General features: G+C 30.7%; 1 protein-coding gene across 1 annotated transcript in view; it reads left to right on the top strand.

The window, feature by feature from the left end:
- Window positions 1–22,457, top strand: part of LOC123667435 (tyrosine-protein kinase Drl) — a 47,502-nt gene that overhangs the window by 5,669 nt on the left and 19,376 nt on the right. Inside the window, exons 2-3 of the mRNA XM_045601356.1 lie at window positions 18,885–19,012; window positions 21,628–21,734. Of these exons, the coding sequence (XP_045457312.1) occupies window positions 18,885–19,012; window positions 21,628–21,734 (235 nt within the window). The remainder of the gene's footprint in view (window positions 1–18,884; window positions 19,013–21,627; window positions 21,735–22,457) is intronic.

The raw sequence follows: 22,457 nt of genomic DNA, 5'->3' as shown, positions 1-22,457 counted from the left end.
TACAGTACTGTAACGTAAATTATAAATGAAGAAAATAAAAGAACAAAATTTTAAAATTGCTCAATTTAAAAAATAGAATAAAAATCTTTTTATATGAAGTGTAAATGAGTTAACAATTTTAAAATTACTTATTTAATTTCTTAAATAAAATAATTTTTATTACTTTCTTTTTGTTTTGTTTTCGTGTTACTTAAGCGATATTAATTTTAAATATTAACAATTAATAGAATAAAAGTCGATAAATAAAACATTTGAATCTAATGGTCACAGAATTACTAAGAACTTTGTCATATTATTAGTGAGACCGACAACTACATAGCACTATAATTCAAAGTTCAAAAAAATAGTTGCAAAAAAAATCTTGTTTCAAATATGGCACACACATAACACATTAAACACATTAAAAATAAACTCCTTCGTCATTTTTCTTTCTCTATTCGCAATAAACTCCAAAATTACTGAACGGATTTTATGTTACTTTCATAAGACACGAGGAATTTTTAGGACAATAATTTATTAATTCAGTAAATTGATAAACCATGACGATAATTGTTAAAATGTTGGTTTAAATTGAACCACCTGGGAGCATTAATCAAAAACGTCGTTAAACCCCCTAATTCTTATGCTATATAACAAAATGACGAACAATCTAATGATTTCTCTTCTATAAGTATATAGAAAAGTACCTAATGGCATATATTCCGGTAAGTAATTAATAGTTGAAACGTAAATAAGATTAAGTCGAACCGAACTTAATATGTTGGTTAGCTTGTGTATAACTTATTGGCCTATTTCCCAGCAGGAAACACCACTTGTTGCGGTCGAGTAATAATATGACCTAACGTCCAGATCCTTATCGGAGTCGTATCGATGGAGCTGCGGGAAAAAGTTTTTTAATACCAACGATTATAATATAAGGAGTATCGATAGAATTGTAAATAAAATGTACACACAGCAGTTCATGTTTTATTGAATATCATTTATTTTTACTTTATTCACACAAACCGTGTTATGGAAGTAATATATTAGTACATTAAGCTTAGTAATCGTATCTAGTAATATTATGGATGCTTGATTCATACCGTACTTTAGTTACGTTGGTATGTAAACTATACTGACGATACCGACGTAATAATTAAAGCGAAATCAATTTATCAATTTTCCCGTAACACAAACACGAACTTACTACACATGTACCCTTAAATTATTTCATTAAAAATGCATATAAACTTTGACACTTCAAACAAGCGATAACGATCTATTTTCATGTCAACTCTGTGAACTACCATCAAATAATTTGTTCAGGCACTCCAAATCATACGGTGGAAGCGAGTTTTAAAAAACGCGTACATTATTTACGATGTTCGGAATAAAAAAACAATAACAATGAACAAATCAACATCTCAAACCATATTTCAGTACCTGTTACAAAGTGACATGACAATTTTTAATAATGCTTGACAATTTAGCACGTATTCCCTTGCTTTTTAATTGGACTGACACCCGAACTGCTAGGATGATTCATCATCACGTATGATCGAGTGTGTGCGTAGTCGATACAAATTGGTGACTCTAGGTTACTTCATTAACACACTCGACGTGATTTGTAATGTCTCGTGTTGTGACAGCTGGCGTTTTTTATAGTAGTCGGGTGTGGGGGGTTCATATTTTCAGATGAATATTTTCGGTATGACAAATTATTATAAAGATTGGATAACAGTATATTCAATAAAATAATGTAATTATATTGTATGTAATTATATTGTTTGTATATATATGTAGTATTGTATTGTTATGTATATTTGCCATCAATAAAAATTATGTAACGTAAAGAAAATATAACCACTACAATATAGAAGCGTGTATTTATTATCTATGTAATAATCTCTCCCTAAATGGAACGTTAATGGATTATTGTTTTACTTGAGTGTGAGAACATAAAAATATAATTATCGTCTTTCCTGTAATAAACGATATACCCTAATACATAAAACCGGTATTATTAAATTTATTTACGGATAATAATTTAAACGTAAACCGTAATTCGCGACACATTAATCAGTAGAGATAACACCCCTGTGGGGTTTCGTTAGCAAAAACAGCATAACAGTATAGGGATACGTGTGTGAAAATATACCAATGCATTTATCGCTTATCATTTTTGGGCCCACCTTGTCCACTGGGGGTGATTCGTTTTGACATCGCGAGCTATCACGACGTTCGCTTGGTTTTCGACAAAACATTGCAACAGTCCATGTTTTGGAATGTATTGCATTTCAATTTTGTATAAAAAGCATTCCAAAATTTGATTTTTTTTTTAAATAAATTTCTATTTGTTATGTTATTGCATCGATTAAGACTTAGGCTATAATACTACACAATGAGCAAACATACTTTTATACTTTTATTGATTTGAGTGTTTTATATATTTAATTATTGACTTAATTTTTCAAGACTTTATGTTTCATCGATACAATAACGTAAATATAGAACCTATTCAGGAATGGCATATCACTGATTTCTACAAGGTTTTACGGGTAAATTACACAAATAAGTAATCAGTGTTTACTTGTAATATTAATATTATTTAATACTAGCTGTGCCCGCGACTTCGTCCGCATAGAATTTAACAATAAAGTTATTTTTTAGTTCGCAGAGTTATAAAATAAATAAATTTCTAAAATAAAAGTAGCCCAAATTACTTCTTATTACATCAACTATCCATATTAATTTAGTAAAAAGGGGTTATTTTAATATTATAAACAGACACTCCAATTTTATTTATTTATATAGATTTTTTTATCAAACGAATTTGAATATTTACAGAATGCTGCTAGTAAATAATAATTTAATTATAGTTAAGTATAAGATAACAATATATTGACTATTATTATATTAAGTATTTATATTATATTAGTATTTGTGCTGTGTGGCTACGGCACTAAATAATTTAGCCACCCCCTCTCTTCCCGTGGGTGTCGTAAGAGTCGACTAAGGGATAACAAGGTTCCACAACCACCTTGGAACTTAAGAAGCCGACTGATGGCGGGATAACCATCTAACTGCTGGCTTTGAAATACACAGGCCGAAGACGAGCAGCAGCGTCTTCGGTGCGACAAAGCCAGTTACTGCGGTCACCAACCCGCCTGCCCAGCGTGGTGGCTATGGGCAAAACACATGAGTTCACGTTATTTTTGGCGTAAACTTGTGGAGGCCTATGTCCAGCAGTGGACTGTATAGGCTGTAATGATGATATTAAGTATTTAAGAAAAATAATTGTACAACACAGATGAGATCGAACATCCAGTAGTAATAAAATATAATCCTTTTATAGTTTTTCATTTTAGAAATAATCTCCGTTTTTATTGACGTTCTTAACATTATGAAATGCAAAACAAATTTATAATTTGTGTTTTACTTTTAACAAGGATAATATTCATTACTTTTCAGTACTCATTTTCACGGACTAATGGTTAAAAACATTAAAGGTACATGCGTACAAGGACCGCAAAAGACCATTTTGTTAAAATATCGTTTAAAACACCAGTATGTCCAGTTTGTCCCACAATTTGTAAAAACTATTTATTTTACATTATCGTTTTATATTTTTCTGAATTTATAAATTTTGTATGTATATATAATACATTTGATATGTATGTCAATTATAATAATTATTTCAATATTGTTATAATCAATATAGTAATTACAAACAGAAATTTATTATTGCTTTTTGTACAAATTTATATCTTTTGAAAATATTCTAATTTCATATTTCAATGTGAACATCGGATACGAGCTTAGCTAATTTTAGATTTATTTAAACTACGTCTGAAAAATAATTTAAAATAATTATCGAAATTTTAGCGCTAGCTAAGAAATGGACGGTTTGCATTAAATAGAGGTCATGTCAAAGCAAGTTTTCTAAGTAATTAATATTGCTAATAAAGGTATGTTTACCACAGCTCCTATGATGACAATGGCGCTTGCAATAGTGTCAAAGTATCGGAAACTCAAAATAACTATAGAGAAACATAATATTTATCCTACTTTACATATAAGTCACAAAGAACAATAATAGCTATTCATTAAGCCATATAACTGAAATTAGCTCCAATGCTGTTTCAGTGTGTTAAGCTAAGCTAAGCTTCTTTGAATAGCATTATTTTAACACTTGAAAATACAATTGTGAATAAAAATGTCGAAAATACTCTCTTTTTTGTTATATGTATGTGAATGATATTTTACATATAGGTAATAGGAACGTTTAAGGAGAGTAGCGCTTGTTGAAAGCAAAACGATATTTTCCGTTTAATATGGATATCTCTTACTATGTATACGTTTCCAGGTTACAATTTAATATTTGTAAGAAATTTGAAAAATTGTTTGTTTTTTTTTCTAACCATTACCAGTAATAACTAGTTATTTTGTGCCTTTCAATATCCATTTCCTAAATGTAATATTTAGAGCCGCGTAAAAGGAAGTGTGAACAGTTTACATTTGCACCTTATAAGTATCGCACGGAAGGTTATTTGCGGTTGTCTGAAAGTGCTTGCGTTTGATAGATATATCACCTATTTGTGTTTTGTTACCATGTGTATTTGTAGTTAGAAACGTAATGGTGAAAGCTACCACACCTACACATAATTATGTGATATGAACATTGAAAGTATTAATTCTGGTTTTCGTAGTCTGTTATGGTAGTTTTTTATTCAGTCTAGTCAGACTAAAAGCAACGGTGATCAATTAATGGATGTTTGGATACAACATCATTAATAATTAATGAATTAACTTTGGACTGCTTATTTAATTTTCAAGTAAATAAAAAATAGTTTTCGTTTAATCGCTTTTAGCAACTACAAATATGAAACTATTAGAGGAATAAAATTGAAATGTGAATAGTTTGGTCACACTAACAACGTTCGACTAAATAAATAAATATTGGACGTATCATTTTATTTACTAAATATAAGTTAAAGCGTATACACGCATCGATATTAATATAATTTCAATAGGAAAAAAGAATAATTCTCTTTAATTATTAGTTACGACCACTTGTTGCAAATAGTCGTACGTGCGTGCAAATCCACTTAGCCCTGGAATAATGACATTGTTGTCCGCAAAGCCGGAACGAGTTCTTTTATTAACAAATTAAGCGGAAATCTCGAATGCCCATATTGGATAATATTGATAGATTATTATGACTTCGGATCGTAAATGTCGAGGTCGAAAAATGATAAATTACGAATTGACATACGACGATCTAGTGGAACACGTTTATCGTTCGAACCTAATAATAAATGGTAGGCAATTGTTTATTTAGAGATTATGAATGTACATCTTTACTCAATTCCTATTGACTTTTAATGTTATGAGTTTGATTATTGTAATTAATAAATAAAATTTACTTTACTATTAATCGCTTTCTATATTAAACAGAAAATGCTTCACACCTGGGTAAAAGCCTAATCAACCTTGCTCAACCACCAAATACCTATACATATATCACACATTATTCTACCGAATTGTTATGATATAATATGTATTTGTCTTTACCGCTGGATACGAAATAAAATTTAATCTAAAAAGCACAGAACTGGATAAACACAGTTTTGCGAATATTTTGATATTATATTTAACATACTAATATTTACTTTTACTTTCATTATTTTGTACGATTTTATTTTTGTGTTACCCACACATTAGGAAATTCTAAGCATTTTTTAATATCATTTCAAAAATCACTCATTCCAGCGGGGATCGAACCTGCATCTCTGACTGACCGTGTCGGTGCTCTAGCCAATCAAGCTATGGAACGATGTGCCCTGCTAGATCGAAATTTTCGATATGATGATTTTATATTTGGTCTAAGCGACCCGGCACTTTCATTTTTTTAAAAATACTTCGCCTAACTTAAGTATGAAAGATCACTTATCTTTTGAAAAAGATATTGAGGCATGTTTTTTAATTACGTCTGGACAGTTCAAAGAGCGACGAAACCTCGGGTCGCATTTAATCTACTCAAAACACAGACAGCGTTCCAACTAAACGATTCTACATTAAAAGCTACATGACAACAATTGCAGCATTAAGGCGGGTTCTAATAATGTTTTTGCTCGGTCACAAGATTTGACTAATGGTGCTCTTGTCGCGAACACACCGCGCTTCCCACGGGCTCTTTGTGAGGGATGTAATTTAATGTCTCTTCTTGTAATACGTGCTTTTCAAACGAGTTTAATTTTAATTTTTATGAGACCATTTGTACAGTTTTGAGCGAGTGTCTGGAGGGTTTGCGCGACAAATTGAAATGGTTTTTGTAAAGACAATAATGGGTTAAACGGGACGGAGAAATTGTCATTTTAATCTTACACATGCTTCAAAAAATATTATGACTAAGCTTACATTTAATTACACGCGCTTGTTATGTAAGCTTTTTGTGCTTATTGTATTTATTATTAACCCATATATACGACAAGTTTTTGAATTTATAGTAATTTAACCGTACTTAATTATTCAAACGAAAAATAATGAACGAAATCCAAGGATATAATACCTATTTCATCAGGAAATTAAAACAAAATCTAATTACTTACGAAAGCTGTAACGTTGAAAAACTAGCACCTGGAAAATGTTGAGTCATTTAAGAAATTAAAAGAAAGCATAAAATCAACGGTATGAATATTACATGAAAATTCACGGCTTGTCAGCCGCTTTCATACTTCCGACATCCTTGACAGGTTTCATTATAATCTATGAAGTTAATGTATCATACTATTTTAACACATATGCATAAGTAATATATATTTATTGTGTTATGTAGCTGTTCATTGAATTGACAAAATACTATCAGTAATCAATGTCCAGCTTTTTTTTATAATTTGATAGGCTGTTACAATACGATACATATAATCGAAATATAAGAAGTTTCGCTCACGTTAATATTTTGTAACTATTGTCATTACTTTAAGTCGCAACATAAACTTTAATGGCCTTCGCTTTTTAGTACAATTTTTCGAAATATATAAAGTACCTAATTGAAAAAAAAATTGGAACAAATATTTGAGATATCTTTAGTAATTAATTATTTGCGAAGGTGATTTAATAGACCTGGTATAAATACTTTTCCAAATAAATACGTTATTTATAACAAGTATTTATTTTTGAATAAGATTATCCTTGACATTATTTAATATCTATAATAAAATAATAATTTATTTTTCGTTTTTATATTTTCATTATTATATTTCTTGGATTTTATAGTCTATTTTTCTTGTTTAGTTGTATTCTGTAGTAATTTTCAATTACAGCTTCCGAGAAGGTACAGAATGAAAGGATTTATCTCCGAAAATTAGGTTAGGAACAAATTGAAATTTATTGCTATGATAACTGACTTTGGAAGGCTACATAAATTTTGTAAGCTTCATATACTTTGATAAAATCTGAGCCTTTTACTTTTTTACGACCTTTTTTGTAAGGGTTAAAATGTACTTAGGATAATAATTATTTATATTTAGACAGCGTTGTTTTTCAAAATTGTGGTTAACATACGTACCTATTACATTTTTAGCTGTAATCATTTACAATATAATATAATTAACGATAACAATATCGATATAATTATTTTGTTGGATGTTACTCCATTAGTTTAATAATATATAACTAGTTGTCGTCCAGTGGTTGAGATTCGACCATAATTGATTTAAATTACAAGTTTGAACATTAAACAAAATAGATAGTATATATGCGTGTTTGTGTCAAATACATGGTTGTAACATTTTTTATTAATTTAATGTAGTTTTTATTCATAATTAAAAATATATATTACCTTTCTACATACCTTCTCTATATAAACTGTGTGTGGGTAATTTTATTCTCCTTCGTTCTCGCAATTTTCGTAGAAAGGAGTACAAAGTTTTTGCTTCACGTATTAATATTATATACATATAGATACATATAGTAAATACTTATTTAAATAATATAATAAATTTATTTATACTTACATATTGTGGGTTGTATCGTTGGTTTTATCGTAAATAAACTTTGACGTATATCAGTATCAAAAAAAAAATTGTTTATTATATCATGAAATTAAATATAAAAATAATAATAATAAACTGAAAAAACACATCCGTAACAAGGAAAAAAAACGTTTGTATGGAAGAGCGATCGCACTTTTTTGTTAATTTTCTTTTATGCTAATGGACTCCTGATAATAGCGAAAAAAAATTAAAAAATATTACCCATTATAGTGCAGTCCTTTGGAAGTAAAACACGTAGATAGGTACACACTTTTTCTTGTTATAGTTCGAAGTGATAATTTATATTATTAAGCGAGATGAACTTTATCGGAAACTAAAATAGAGCCTCGGAGTATAACACAATGATACGTGAACTTAACGCTAGATTAAGCGTATTTTAAAGCGCTAAAGTCCATACATAACTTGAAAATTATCTGTGAAAACTGTCGCAGAATGGTTTTAAGTTAATAAGAAGAAGCGCCTTGGTACGCCGAGATAACGATAAGAAGACGAGCTTGATTTATATTTCCAGAAGTAGAAGTAGAAAGAGACAAAAAGAGGGTGGCGACCAAAATATATGCAGAAAAGTTACATATAAATAAGTAATGACATATAAATAAACTCTTTTAACAGCTATATTACATTAGTTAAACTCGTTAATTTAATGCAATGCAAATGTGCAGTTCTAAAATATAAATATCTATTTATTGATACGTGAAGCAAATAACCGCCATAAATAAATGACGCCGCGTTGGCGCAACGGTTACATCCATGGATTGTACCTGTTGCGCTGGCGGTTGCGGGATCGATCTCCGCACATGACAAACATTTGTATTGGCCATACAGGTGTTTGCCGTGGTCTGGGTGTTTGTGCAGTCCTTGTGGGTCTCCCCACCGTGCCTCGGAGAACACGTTAAGCCGTCGGTCCCGGTGTTTATAATGTACACCTGATAGCGATCTGTTATAACCCTGATTAGTTACCCTTATTCCCTATTTAGCACTCCTATTCTGCCTATTCAGCATTTCTATCCTTTAGCAGGTGTTATTACTTATCCGCTACAGTCAGTCTCATTCCCATCTTCCATCCGCGCTAGACGTGTGCTTTAAAAATTAATTTTGTTTCCTTTTTTTAAAAAGACTCTCGCCTTGAGGCTCCTAACAGATCGTTACTCATAGTAGAGAATATATCTGCCAACCCGCAGTGGAGCAGCGTGGTGGATTAAGCTCTGATCCTTCTCCTACATGGAGAAAGAGGCCTATGCCCAGTAGTAGGATATTACAGGCTAAGTGAAACAAATAATTGTTAGCGTTGAACCTTAAAAATATTTAAATTTATGATATAAATTAATTATGGTCAAATTTCGACGACTTGACGACTAGTAATATATAATTATATTTAAATTTTCAGATATCCGAAGTAATGTCTGGATAAAATAAATTAAATAAAAGCAGCATGTGTGTTAAACAACATCCATATAAATTTTCGCAGTTTAACTTACGTCGTATAGTAATTTAAAACCACGTAGTATTCTATTTTATTATTATATTAATTTCCGTTTAAATATTACTAAATCTTACTAGGCTACTTCATCGTTATTTACTTTGAAGTTAATTATTCACGCTACGATTATCAAGATATCGGTTCGTGATGAATTATTATTTTAGGCTATCAAAAGCAAAGTTAAATCGAGGAAATTCATTTAACATTCAAAAACAAGCAAATACCCTTCAAATTCATAACGTAAAATCATTCAAAATTAATTTACTCGTATTAATTTTTTTGTCCTCGAAAATACTCAACAACAAAGTTACATAATCCGTAGTACATTCAAATGCCCTGAGCATTGTCGCTTGCGTGTGTAACAAACGACTAAACAATAAATACACGGTTATCGCCATTTTAATAAATGTCCGTGAAACTTTGCTGAATAAATAAACTAACAAGGCTATAAAGGCTTATCTTTGAATACTGCACACAGATACAGTTGTATATGATGTCTGGAATGCCTTTTGAAAAGTTTTACTCTGTGAGATACGAATTTACAAATGTTAATTAGAAGTTAGATTTATTAAACTTGAGAAGTTATTTTTGATTATTAAGCTTGAGAAGTATTCTTGCTATTATTTTGCAATTATTTTTAGTCTACTTGTCTTGTAGCCTAGTTGTCAAATTTTAGGAAGATAATTAATTTTTAATGTTGATTTATGTGTGTCAACAGTCACGACCTCTAAATCAAAGTCAAACTTAGAGCGTCTTTTATTTCCACAAAAATTACAAAGTAAATATAACAAAAGATAAATGGCTGAACTATTTGTTCTGAGTCATTCAGCAGTGTTAAATATCCTTTGGTATTTGGGAAAAGATTTTTTGAATTCAGTCCAAAAGTCTGAGATTTTCTGTCATATTTGTTTATATCAGCAGTTTTATTTTGAAGAGTTTCTTAATATTATGGGTATTATAAGAAATTCTGCTATTTCGGACAGTAGCTGCCATTAAATAATATTATGTTTATATGCTACCAAACATTGACTAACGTCATCCCCAAGAGTAGAAAATTTCTTAATTTTTTACAGTTCTAATTTTTGTAAATCTGATATTTCATATACGGTTGTTTGAAACTAAATAGGCGTGTCCTATTAAATTCATTGCCTAGTAATTACATCTATATTAAACTATATTGTACAAGACCCGTCGTTATTCATCTAGTGTTATTATTAATACTAGTTAATTGATCAAAGAAAGTTTTATTAATAAAATAACGATAATGTTTTAAGCCAAAATATCAAAAGATGGCGAAGGAACTGAACGATAAAAAATAACCTCAGCTAAGAAATAACGAGTTTCAGAGGTATAAAACACTCTGTCAGTCTTAAAAGGCTTTTAAGGAGTGATCAAAGAAATTTAACGACCCAATTACAAGTTTATGGGTAAATATTATGAAGTACTACTTAGTGTTTACTATGTTACGCTAAAATTATGACATTTTTTCACAAATAATAAAATATTTTTTTTTTTTTTATATGTTGAATAGATAATAAAAATATTTAAAAACATCTTACATCGTCATTTCAACTGCCAAAAAGTAATACATCAGTATCCATCAATGCCATGTTTATTTTTTTAAGGCTAAGTAAGATTTATTTTTGTTATAAACTTGTGACTTACATTTACCATTTTATCACAATGTTGTTTGAAATTTGTCCTTCTATTTAATTATTCCGAATTTTTTTTTATACCCTTAACAATTTTAGTACTAGGTATACGTAAACGTATGCTTTAAACAAAACTAACTTAATTTTTTATTATTACAGCTATTAAACGTCTTAAATACATTATCATGCGTAGATTTCAAAGAATCCTTTTATTGAGTCACTTTTCATAATGCCACAGGAAAGACTGACCTTCATATTTATTTTAATTTTTGGCTAAGATCTAGACTAGGAAAAACCGAATTATGGGGTTTTTGGGTGTGGAGGACGGAGGGTGTAGGGGAATCTATACAAGGTAACATTGTCACACCTCAAAACCCCATGGTTATGGAGATATCCATGGTTAAAGTTTTGAGGTTAGAAGAAGAATTTAAAGCTTTTGCATTGTGTGACAAATCGACACTTTTAAACAAAATAACGCGTCAGACATAATATTCTAATAAAATTAGTAACATTGCGTGCTAGAATATAGGTTTAGAAATTCTAAAAATACCCAAAACCGAATCGGAGCATCTCACTGTCCACGTGGTCTTGGTCTGTCCTACCCCTAGAGTGTTTTTTTTTATGCCGCGGAGGCGCGGAGGGAGGGCAGCCCTTGCCCGCCGTGCGAAAGCGCGCGAACGAATGCGTAGAGGAGCGGCTGCGCTGCGGAACGGAGCATGAGTGAGCGTGCTTTCGCACGCAAGGGCGGAAGGGCTACACTTCCCGCAGCGCCGAAGCCAAGCGTTCCTCTAACTTTAAAGGTGGTAGATTAATTTGAAAAAACGCGTGTGAAATGTGAAAAAAACGTGTGAAAGCTACGAAATTCTTCTTCTAACCTCAAAACTTTAACCATGGATATCTCCATAACCATGGGGTTCTGAGGTGTGACAGTGGCACCAGGGGTAGCGTTCCCCCCTCCCCCCTTCCCCCCACGGTCCCGAAATTCGGTTTTTCCTAATCTAAAGCTTTACCTAATTTTTAATTCTTTATTAAGTAACAACTTAAGTTATTTGTGGTCCTACACTACTACTTTATTTATTATGATAAACCTAATGTAAGTAGCAAAGAAATTATTTTGTATGACACACCGTTAATCTATATTATAATGAAAGAGAAACGAAAAGCGTTTGTGTATAAAACACGTACATTAAAAAACGAACAATAACTATCAAGTTAGATATATAGATAGAATATTTGGTCATTATATTACCAGTGAATCGGCAATCGTACTATAATTTACTTGAATGTTAAGTTGACACTGTAATCTCAACAGCATAGATCAATGTTCCTTGAGTTTCCATCCCAAGTGGCATTATACAATATATGGTCCTCGGACAAGTGAGAATAAACAAACCACTAATTACATGAAAATTTACGTTTCTTGTTAATTTTAATTTCCATGTACCCTCTTAGTCGTTGTTTTAATGTATACTTTATTTATAACAAATTGTTGTGTGTGAGGTAATGATAGACACAGCTATTTGTGGGTTTATATTTGTTGTGATATCACTAAATTAATTATACAAAAACTTAAACGCGTTGGATAGTAACGCCTAGAAACAAGGAACTTGTATTTATCAGTTCCTAAAGGGTTCCTACGGTTGGCTATAAGTTCCTTGCCTAGAAATCGCTAAACCCCACCGTCACGCCACCACACCGTTACCATATTTTTTTTGTTACAAAAACAAAAAAAATCCATGCAACGATTGTCGAATAAAGTTGTTTTCTAATTACAAAAAGCATCATTGCATGCACTATTAGTTGCTTTGAGTTAGAAGTTAATCCGTCATTTCTGCTGAAATAAGTGTCTCTTTGTCACTTTTGTTTGGAGGTTTTTGTTTTGGGAGGTAGTGACTAGAAATAACCGGTAGGATCATTACTTACGTGACGTAGCTATTCAACCACGCTCGGGTCTGCAAACAATGTACGAGTACTTTGTCCATTGTGTAATTCTAACAATTATTAAAATATTGGATTTTGTATTGATACGAGTACAAAGATGTCGACACCATCTTCCGAATGGTTAATATTAATTTACGATTAATCAGTTGCTTTCTTTATTATCTGTTTTGTAGGGTTGTTACACAATAAATACGTTTATAATTCAAATTATTGCTTCTAATAATTTTATAAGATTGTATTGATTGTAAGTTCATTAGATTGTAGTGTTCTTACTGTAATTGTTATTTGTTGAAGTACCAGAAGAGCCGTCTTCCGAATAGTTATTACTAATTTTATGATTGGTCAGTCACCATTTCGTAATCTATTGGAAAGAGAAGTTATAATTTAATTATTGTGCGGCTAACGTTGCTACTCGATAAGCGGCGTATAAGCGATTAGTGTGATAACGTATTAAATGTGGTAAAAGTGTGTATTGTGAATGAATAATTATAAATTTGAAGTGAGAAAAAAAAAATCGTTGAGTGTCCTTAGTCGTGCTCTACAATTGTTATATAAAGATATTACTCAGACTCACAACAAAATACATATGTATATATATTAAATCATATCAACTTATGTTTTACTGTAAAAAATGTTTGTTTAAAAGTTATAACTATGAAGTCCTGGTACAGTGTAAGTAAAATGATGCAAATTACAAGCTCAATGGAGTCACACTATCCATAATTACGTGTAATGAGTCATTATACGTTGAAATCAGAGTGCGTGTCGTTGGCTGTTACATTTTATATGGACACTATGGTGTTTGCAGGTCTTTAAAATCCTTTATAATGACACGTTAGCTATTTCATGATAATTTGATTAAAGCGTCTTACAAATAAATTATTTTTTTTTTTTACTAGGCCATCCACAAACTGTCCATTTAAACATTACCTACTAACATAAGAACTACTAATCGTAAGTTATGGAAATTTAATTGCAGGTTACGAAATAAAAAATATTGGACCTATAAAAAAATGAGTGGTAATGGTAATTAATTTAATTGTTATTTTTATTTTTTCTCTTTAACAAACATAATATTTATTTTATATCTGTTAAAAAACGAAACTATTATTCATCTGTAAGCACTGTCACACCATACACAGATAAAAAATGTTTATTTTAGTTTTGCCTGTAATATCCCACTATTGGGCATAGGCCTCTTTCCCCATGTAGGATAAGGATCAAAGCTTAATCCACCACGCTGACCAATGCGGGTTGGCGGATATATTTCCTACTATGAGTAAAGATCGCTATCAGGTGTACATGATGACAACCGGGACCGATAGCTTAACATGCTCTCCGAGGCACAGTGGGGAGACCCACAAAGACTGCACACCTTAACATTTAGGGAGATAAAAAATAGATGTTGTTCGATTCTGAGACCAATTTTTTCAAAATTTCAAGAGAATCGGTCAAGCCGTTTCGGAAGAGTTTAACTACAAACACCACGATACGAGAATTTTATATATAAGATGAGAGATCTAGTAGCTTATCAACATACAGATAAAAAAACGTACAAAAAAAATACACTTGAAAACCCCACACTAATGAGCAACGAGTTTTCATTTTCCATTGTTTAATTAGAGATGCAAAATCACAAACACGATTCGATAAAGTAAATATGTCGCTAACAAGACTCTGAAAAATGTTAACAAAAGGCACGAGGGTAGAAACATAGTGCATATTTCTACCCTCATGCCTTATAGGGTGGTCTCATTAACAAGTTCAGATTGAGTCTTGTAACGACGTGTACATTCACGCCTTCGTTACAAAGCGAACGCCGCGGGGCTCATCCGCTTGTTAGTACATTTCTATAATTAGAAAACAATTGTCTCAAAGACTATATAATTCAATTATCATTATGTTAATATGGTACTTTAAGTACCCACTAATAGTAAAAAATAAATAAAAAAAAACTTCGGTCGAAATGTTAATAATCGGTACAATATAATAATCTTAAATTTTCACACACGTCGATGTCATAGCTCTGGTTTGTGGGTTTAAACCATACACATGCCATACATTTATGTTGGCCACACAGACAGATTTTTGCCGTGGTTTGAGCGTATTGGGTGTGTTCCAGGACCCTCGACATAGGAGTAAATCCTAGCCGGAGCTTGAGCGTAATCCGTTGATTGTTTTTTTTTTGTCTATTATTTTAAAATAATCACAACAAAAGTACGTTCAAATCAATAAATACTAAAGTCATATTTTAAATCAATTGCAGAAATAAATAACCTGGTGCATTTCAAGTAAGACTTGCACACGAAGGTTTCCGTGCCACGTAACAATATTTAAAACTACTCACATAGGTACATGTATTTTTAAGATAGAACAAAGAGGCCCAAAATATGTTTCATGTACTTTTTTAATCTGTTTGTAATACATTGGGTATCATATCTATGATTTATTTCAATACTGTCAAAATATCATAGATAAATGGGAGACAAATAAATACGAAGTACGAGTACGTTAAGCCATCGGTTCCAGTCGTTATCATAAATGCCTGATAGCGATCGTTATTCTTAGTAGGGAACATATCCGTCAACCCGCAGTAGAGCAGCGTGGTGGATTAAGCTAAAATACTTACCTATATGGAAAATAGGTCATAACAGTATATTATGCTGATCTGTATATAATTATGTGAATTATTTTAAAATGTAAATTCTTTAAATGATAAGATTTAAGAGAAACTCTAAACAAACAGATGTGTATAGTAAACGGATAAACACGATGAGGCACTCAAAGTGGCTACAGGGCGATATCTAGGGTGTCGGACGTCTGTATTGTCTGAAGGTGCAAGGGAGACTGGGATGCGTAGGCGTAGGGTTGGAAAGTTTAACTTATATAATTCATAATTATTTTGTTAAAAAAAATATATATACGATTTGAATGCTGGCTGAAAAATTTACTCTTGTATAGTCTGTTAGTTTAGTAGTTAATTTATAACAAATTTTGTAGCTGTTGCTATTGGAAATACTTCTTATTTATTTAATCTACCTATTTAAAACTGGAGCTTCCTTTATTGAATATCGAAAATAACACTATATTTTTTATTCATATACATAAATAATAATGTGTATAGGAGAATCATTAATAGAACATATTTATTTAAAGTAAATATTTATATTATTTTTTATTATTATATTTTTTAGCTTACATAAAAAACTCTTTTTCAAGATCAACTCACTCACCTTGTCAACCCTAATATATATATGTGCATTTCCAATGTAGGGGTAGTGATTCATCAATTGATTAATAGAACATATTTATTTAAACTAAATATTTATATTATTTTTTCATTATTATAATTTTTAGCTTACATAAAAAAAACTCTTTTTCAAGATCAACTCACTCACTTTGTCAACCCTAATATCTATATGTGCATTTCCAATGTAGGGGTAGTGATTCATCAATTGTGCAAAGTGCCACTTCATATTCAGTCCGTTTGAATGTCGCGTTCGCTTTGCCGCCTCCAAATGAACGCTGATTGGATGATCCAGCATTTTAATTTTTATCTTTTTTTTTTCAACTGCACTAGCGTTTTCAATACTGAGCTAATATCACAAGCATCACTCGAAAATGATACATTTCACTGTTTGTTTTGTTAGTCTCTACATTTTGGTCCAATATTGTTTTAAAAATATTTCCGTTAACCTGCACGTAAGTCAAATATTTTTTATCTTAAAATTGATAGCTAAAACTCGAATAATTAATTAAGTTTTAATTTCTCTAAAAACCAAATCGTGACGAAATTTTTACCTCTTTATAATTTTTTTTTAATATTTCATATCACTGATATTGCGGTATGTATTATGTGTATTACAAGGTAGGTATATTCCATATGTGTTGCAAATAGCTAAGTTTGTTTAAAACATCAATTTAAATAGCTAAATAATGTTTTTATTAAATACTATCGGAAGTCATAAGATCAAAAGGGAAACAAGTGGAGTATATAAAAAAACGACTATTATGAAGTTGCAAAACTTTAAATCATGTTAAAGATTTACTGCTACATTTTTCTCTGGAAATAAAGTAAATCCACATGATCTTATCGGACAAAAATGTTTGAGGACCAAAATTGTTCGACGGTACCCGTCGACTTTTTGCTTTGCAAATGGAGTTAGTTGGATAATTTGACGCACTACGTCCCACGGGAATCGAACCAGCATCTGGGGTAGCACCATTTGTTCGGTGCATTCATTCGTCTCTATCTTTTTGGTAAAATTTTCTAGACTATCTCTGCCATTTTAGATCTTATGTATATTTGTTAGAGTTGCCATTTCGTTACTTTAAACACTCATGCTGTAGAATTAGAATAATTCAATTTTTTGAGAGCGTGCATCTGAAATATAGATGAAGTAACTCAAAATGTGCATTACTTAGACTCTATATTACTCGTACTCTTATTTACATTTGCAACAGAAACTTTCAAACTATCAGAGTGGTGCATTCATGAAATATTTTTTAAGGATTCATATAATTATAAAGTACCTATAAGTTATGTCTACTTTCACGAGGATATTAGCTACTTATTGACTAGCCTGTTGACGCTGAGTTAAAAAGATATAATATTTATATTTACATATGTATTATTTCTATATATATTTATGAAAAAATAAAATTTTTTGTATCAGCCGGCTGTTGGCATAACACAAGCATTAATTTGCTTACCTCAAGCATAGACGCCCGTGTGTGTATGTTATAAGATATTTATTTATTAAAATATGAAATCACGCTTATATAAAAAAAAAAATTAAATTAAAACAAGTTCTAGATCTACCTTTTTACAATATGCTTGTACTATATGAATGATCTATTCCTTTTAAACAGAAAAGAAAAGCGTTTTCCATCGTACTTCATTAATAAATATCAAAAAATAAAAATCTGGTATTATCAGTTCTTAAAATAATTCATCAAATAATTATGAACAGTCCTAACTAAAAATTATTTACGATATTTAACAAATATGCCAACATTACAAGCGGGTACGGGAGAAAGCATGATTTATGCGCATGCCAATATATAATTGCTGAAGCAAAACGAACGAGATGCGAATTCGACTTATTTATTGCTCTCTGGCCTTTTAAAATGAAGTTATCATGAAATGCTGCTCCTTTATACTGTACTCTTTTTTGTTTTAACGATGTACTCATATTTTCGTTTAATATAACGACGAATAAACGACTTCAATATCTAATCATAATTAATACTTCAATATTTAATCATATTTAATATAGGCGTCTCTGTTAGAGACATTAAGATAGTCTTAAGTTAAGCAATAATGTTGTTGAATAACGCCTACTTTGATGCAAAAATAGCATGTCTAACGAATAAAAAGGTCGTTTCAAAAGCCCGTGGATGTATTTTAAATTTATATTTAAAAAAACATTATAGGCTATCGCGCGTTGATAGGCCCGTAAATCAACTTCTAAGTTCAGATTTTGTTTTCCTATAACATAGACACATGGTCGTCTGTTCCTATAGTGAACACCAGAATTGAACCCGCGAAGCGGAATACAAGATCACTACAAATTGCACCAACGGGCTTGTCACAAACTGCGACAAGGGGGTAGTAGATTTCCTCGATGTAGGGCCTTTTTCTTTAACAGTCTGTTCAAAGGATACCAAAAGTAAACAGCTTAAACTACTAGATTAATAGGAATAAACTATCGTTAATTTTGATAACAAAAGTGACTTGCAAATTTCTTCCTAACAAACTGTTATTTGTTCCAGGCTTAGACGCTGAATTATTCTACGTCAGGGAGGGTGTGGTTAATACATACGCGACAGGCTTCATAGTGCCGGTGCCAGCGCATATTGCGGATTTGGAGTTTATGTGGCAGGCGCTAGGGAAGCGACCGGTTGGTAAAAGATTATGTACCAGATTTTTTTGCAGTTTTCTTTTGTAAAAAAAAAACAATTTATAAATTACGGTACTCTTACAGAGTATAGGAAACGGCGAAAAATGATTAAATCTTGAAAAACTAAAAACCTGTTCTAGTTTCAAATTAAAATACAAAACGTAACAAACTATTTATTTTGTATTGCAGTATTCTGGGCGGGTAGTTGTTAGTAATTTTTTCCGCACTGTTCATGTGTTGATCTCCCTATTGTAGTAGTAATACAAGCGATATTATAGATACAGTGCTGAAATAAAGAGAAAATATACATTTTACTATAATCGTTTCAACATCACTATATTAAAATTAACAATCTAGTAATCTAGTAATTTTTTTTTGTTCTGTAAAGTTCAGAATTCAAAGGTTATTTCATTATATTTACGTATTTAACGTATGTATAAAATCCAAGGTTATATAAAGTAAATTGCCTTAGAGAGTTGAAAATAGTTATTATATACTAATACATTAAAAAATGGTAAAAATTACATGTAAATTTAGACTTTTAAGGTAATTTTAAAATAATTCTGAAGTTTTTATCGTTCACATAACATTATAATTTTGTGTCGTCGCTGATGTTTTATTTCGATAAAAGTAACCTCTCAAAACTAAAATTACAATTTTAACAAATGAAAAATGTAAAGCCGGTTTTACGAAAATGTTACATTTAATTATCTATATAATATATTTCAAATAAGAATACGTAAAGTATAATGAGGATATGTATTCGTATTAAATAATAATGTGTTTTAATATTGTCTCTCCGAATCAATGCAAGATTAAATTTTCATTGCAAATAACTTGAAGGAGAATATATGGGTCCGTAATTAACGCTCAATACCCGCCTTAACAGTTTTGAATTAGTCTTCCTTGCATCACTGTTTCGTATAGCAACATTAATTGTTCCGATGTTGTTTCCCCACTTTCAAATTTGGCTTTAAATCGCTTAATTTTACGAAACAAAAGACCGGATTATGTCCTCGTTTTTCATTGAAATTCTGAACCGTGTTCCGTCGCGAGTGTTCGTTGTACGATTTATTTAATAGACGTTATAAGTAATTCGTTAAAAGCGTTTGAAATTTAATTGTATTCATCAATTTGTCGCCTTTCTGTTACTTTTGTGTCTTATATATTGTGTTTTTAGTTATAATTCGCTTAAGTATGAAATAAAGAGAGTTAGTAATAGTTAGTAAATTTAAGCAAGCATAAATTCGTATTTTCAAATATTGTAACTTTAAAATTTTCACAAAAAAGTATTTTAAAACTATATAATGACGTACATAAGTCATTTAGACTGTTTTATTTGAAACCCAATTTGAAAAGAAAACAGTATTTCTCACTTTTAATGGAACCACTTCTTGCTAGTTCATTGCGACATTTTAAATTCTGCGCACTTGCTTTTCGTGATAGTCGCAGTCTGAATACTGCAGTTTATAGTCTGGCTACGAATTTATTAGATCAAAACGCTTTTCATAAATGTTTGCTATTCATGACACATATGGCATATATGGAACGAGACAAAGTTATTTAAACAACACTTTTTTCACTAGAAAATAACGTCATAAATCAGTTCTTTTTATATTTTCATTAACTTGTGTGCCTTTTTTACTACACGTAAAAACGTATACAAATAAGTACCCATACATGTGGTAAAATTTATATTGTTACGGAGCTATAGTTTTATGATAACATTCCAAAAACTTCGTTTCTTGGTATAAAATCGATTTTATACTACAAGCTCGGATGCGAAACTGATTACATTACAATCTCTTCAGTAGTTTCTACGCAAATATATAGAGATACACGTTTTTAACAAGCGTTATATTATACGTCCGAATACGATATATATAATAATATTGTTTTTCTAGAAAATATTGTTTACTTAATTTATATAAAGACTGAAACAGGCAATATAAACGTTTAATGTCAATGTACTAAAACTGAATGCAAGTAAAACCGCTACGTAAATCTAGTATTAATTTAATGTGGCCTAGTTGACTTGCATAGAATGTTATCAGAAAAGTTGATTATTCTAAATGAAATTTCTTAAGTGAACGCCATTCTGGTTGTTCCACACATAAAAGCAATATTGCTTCTCGAGTTATACTTCACTATATTAAATTGAAACGTGCAATGAAAATATATTTTTCGTTCAAATATGTCAGCAATGTTATAAAACGTGTAAAAATATTTATCTACGTTGTTTATAATCCTATGCATATAGATGAATGTAGAGAAGACTTAATTACAAAGTCTAATACTTTACTAACGATTTTATAACTTCGTTACGTTGCGTTCTATTTTTCTCCTTTTTTTATAATTTTTATAAGATGACTTATAAATGCGACAATAACTACGTCTCTTAACAATATTTAATGTATGTAATAGGTTAGTTATAATGTAATAATAATAGTTAAATTTTACTTACACTGTTATTTTAAATTATTAGAATAACATGTGAAAAGCTCTACTGAATCACGTCTTAATTATTATTAATAAAATATAATTGTATATCATATATCAAATACTATCATAATATGATAAGAACCATTCATTATTCATACAAGTGTTGTTTGCAGTTGCCGTACGTGATGGGTATAGACTACGATAGCAGAGGCGCCATGCTGCCGCCGCAAGTCAATATATCCGAGCGAGGCTACGTGCCTACCACGCTGCAGACGTTTAGGTAGGTAGCTCGGCTCAAGGTCAAAGTTTTCCCTCGTGATATCCGGGAGCTTTGGCGTAACTGTTATTGTTTCTGAAGTTTTTTTTATATCCGTGATATTGCTGGTGGTATTTATTTTATCTTATTAAATGTGTTTCAAGTATATATTGTTTTAGGACCGGTTTCATGTGAATCTCTTTTGTTATTTCTTTTAGTTACTTGATGGAATATTTAAGGTATACATTGAAATTGTAAAAATTAGGCTTACATAAACCACATAAATTACGAGTTACTGGACTGGTATAGCAGGATATAAGTTCTGTCATCAATATACATGTATTGTACAAATCCACTAAAAATATAACCTACCACAAAACCTTACCCTTAAATATTTAAATAAAATATAATATTGTTATTGTATTGTAATATTCTACGCATATATCAAAGTAAATAAAATTTGTTCATCTGTATAACTACATACAATGTATATTTTATTTAAGGTTAAACGCCACATACTCCTGAAACAATGTATTTTTGTATCGTTTTTGTTTGTCATATTAAAGACGCACACAGCAATATTTTATTATTCGTTTACGTATACGTTAGATTACATACCCGTTACACGTGTGATACATATATACATTAGTTTAGAAATATACATGACATTGAAATACAAATATGAAGGACATGTTTATCCCAAGAAAACGTTTTCTGTGTATACTTCATAGCTATTTTAATTGGTTT

Source organism: Melitaea cinxia, chromosome 1, assembly GCF_905220565.1.
Source record: "Melitaea cinxia chromosome 1, ilMelCinx1.1, whole genome shotgun sequence".
Lineage (NCBI taxonomy): Eukaryota > Metazoa > Arthropoda > Insecta > Lepidoptera > Nymphalidae > Melitaea > Melitaea cinxia.
Note: the sequence above shows the minus strand (reverse complement) of the source record. Positions and strands in the feature narration are given on the sequence as shown.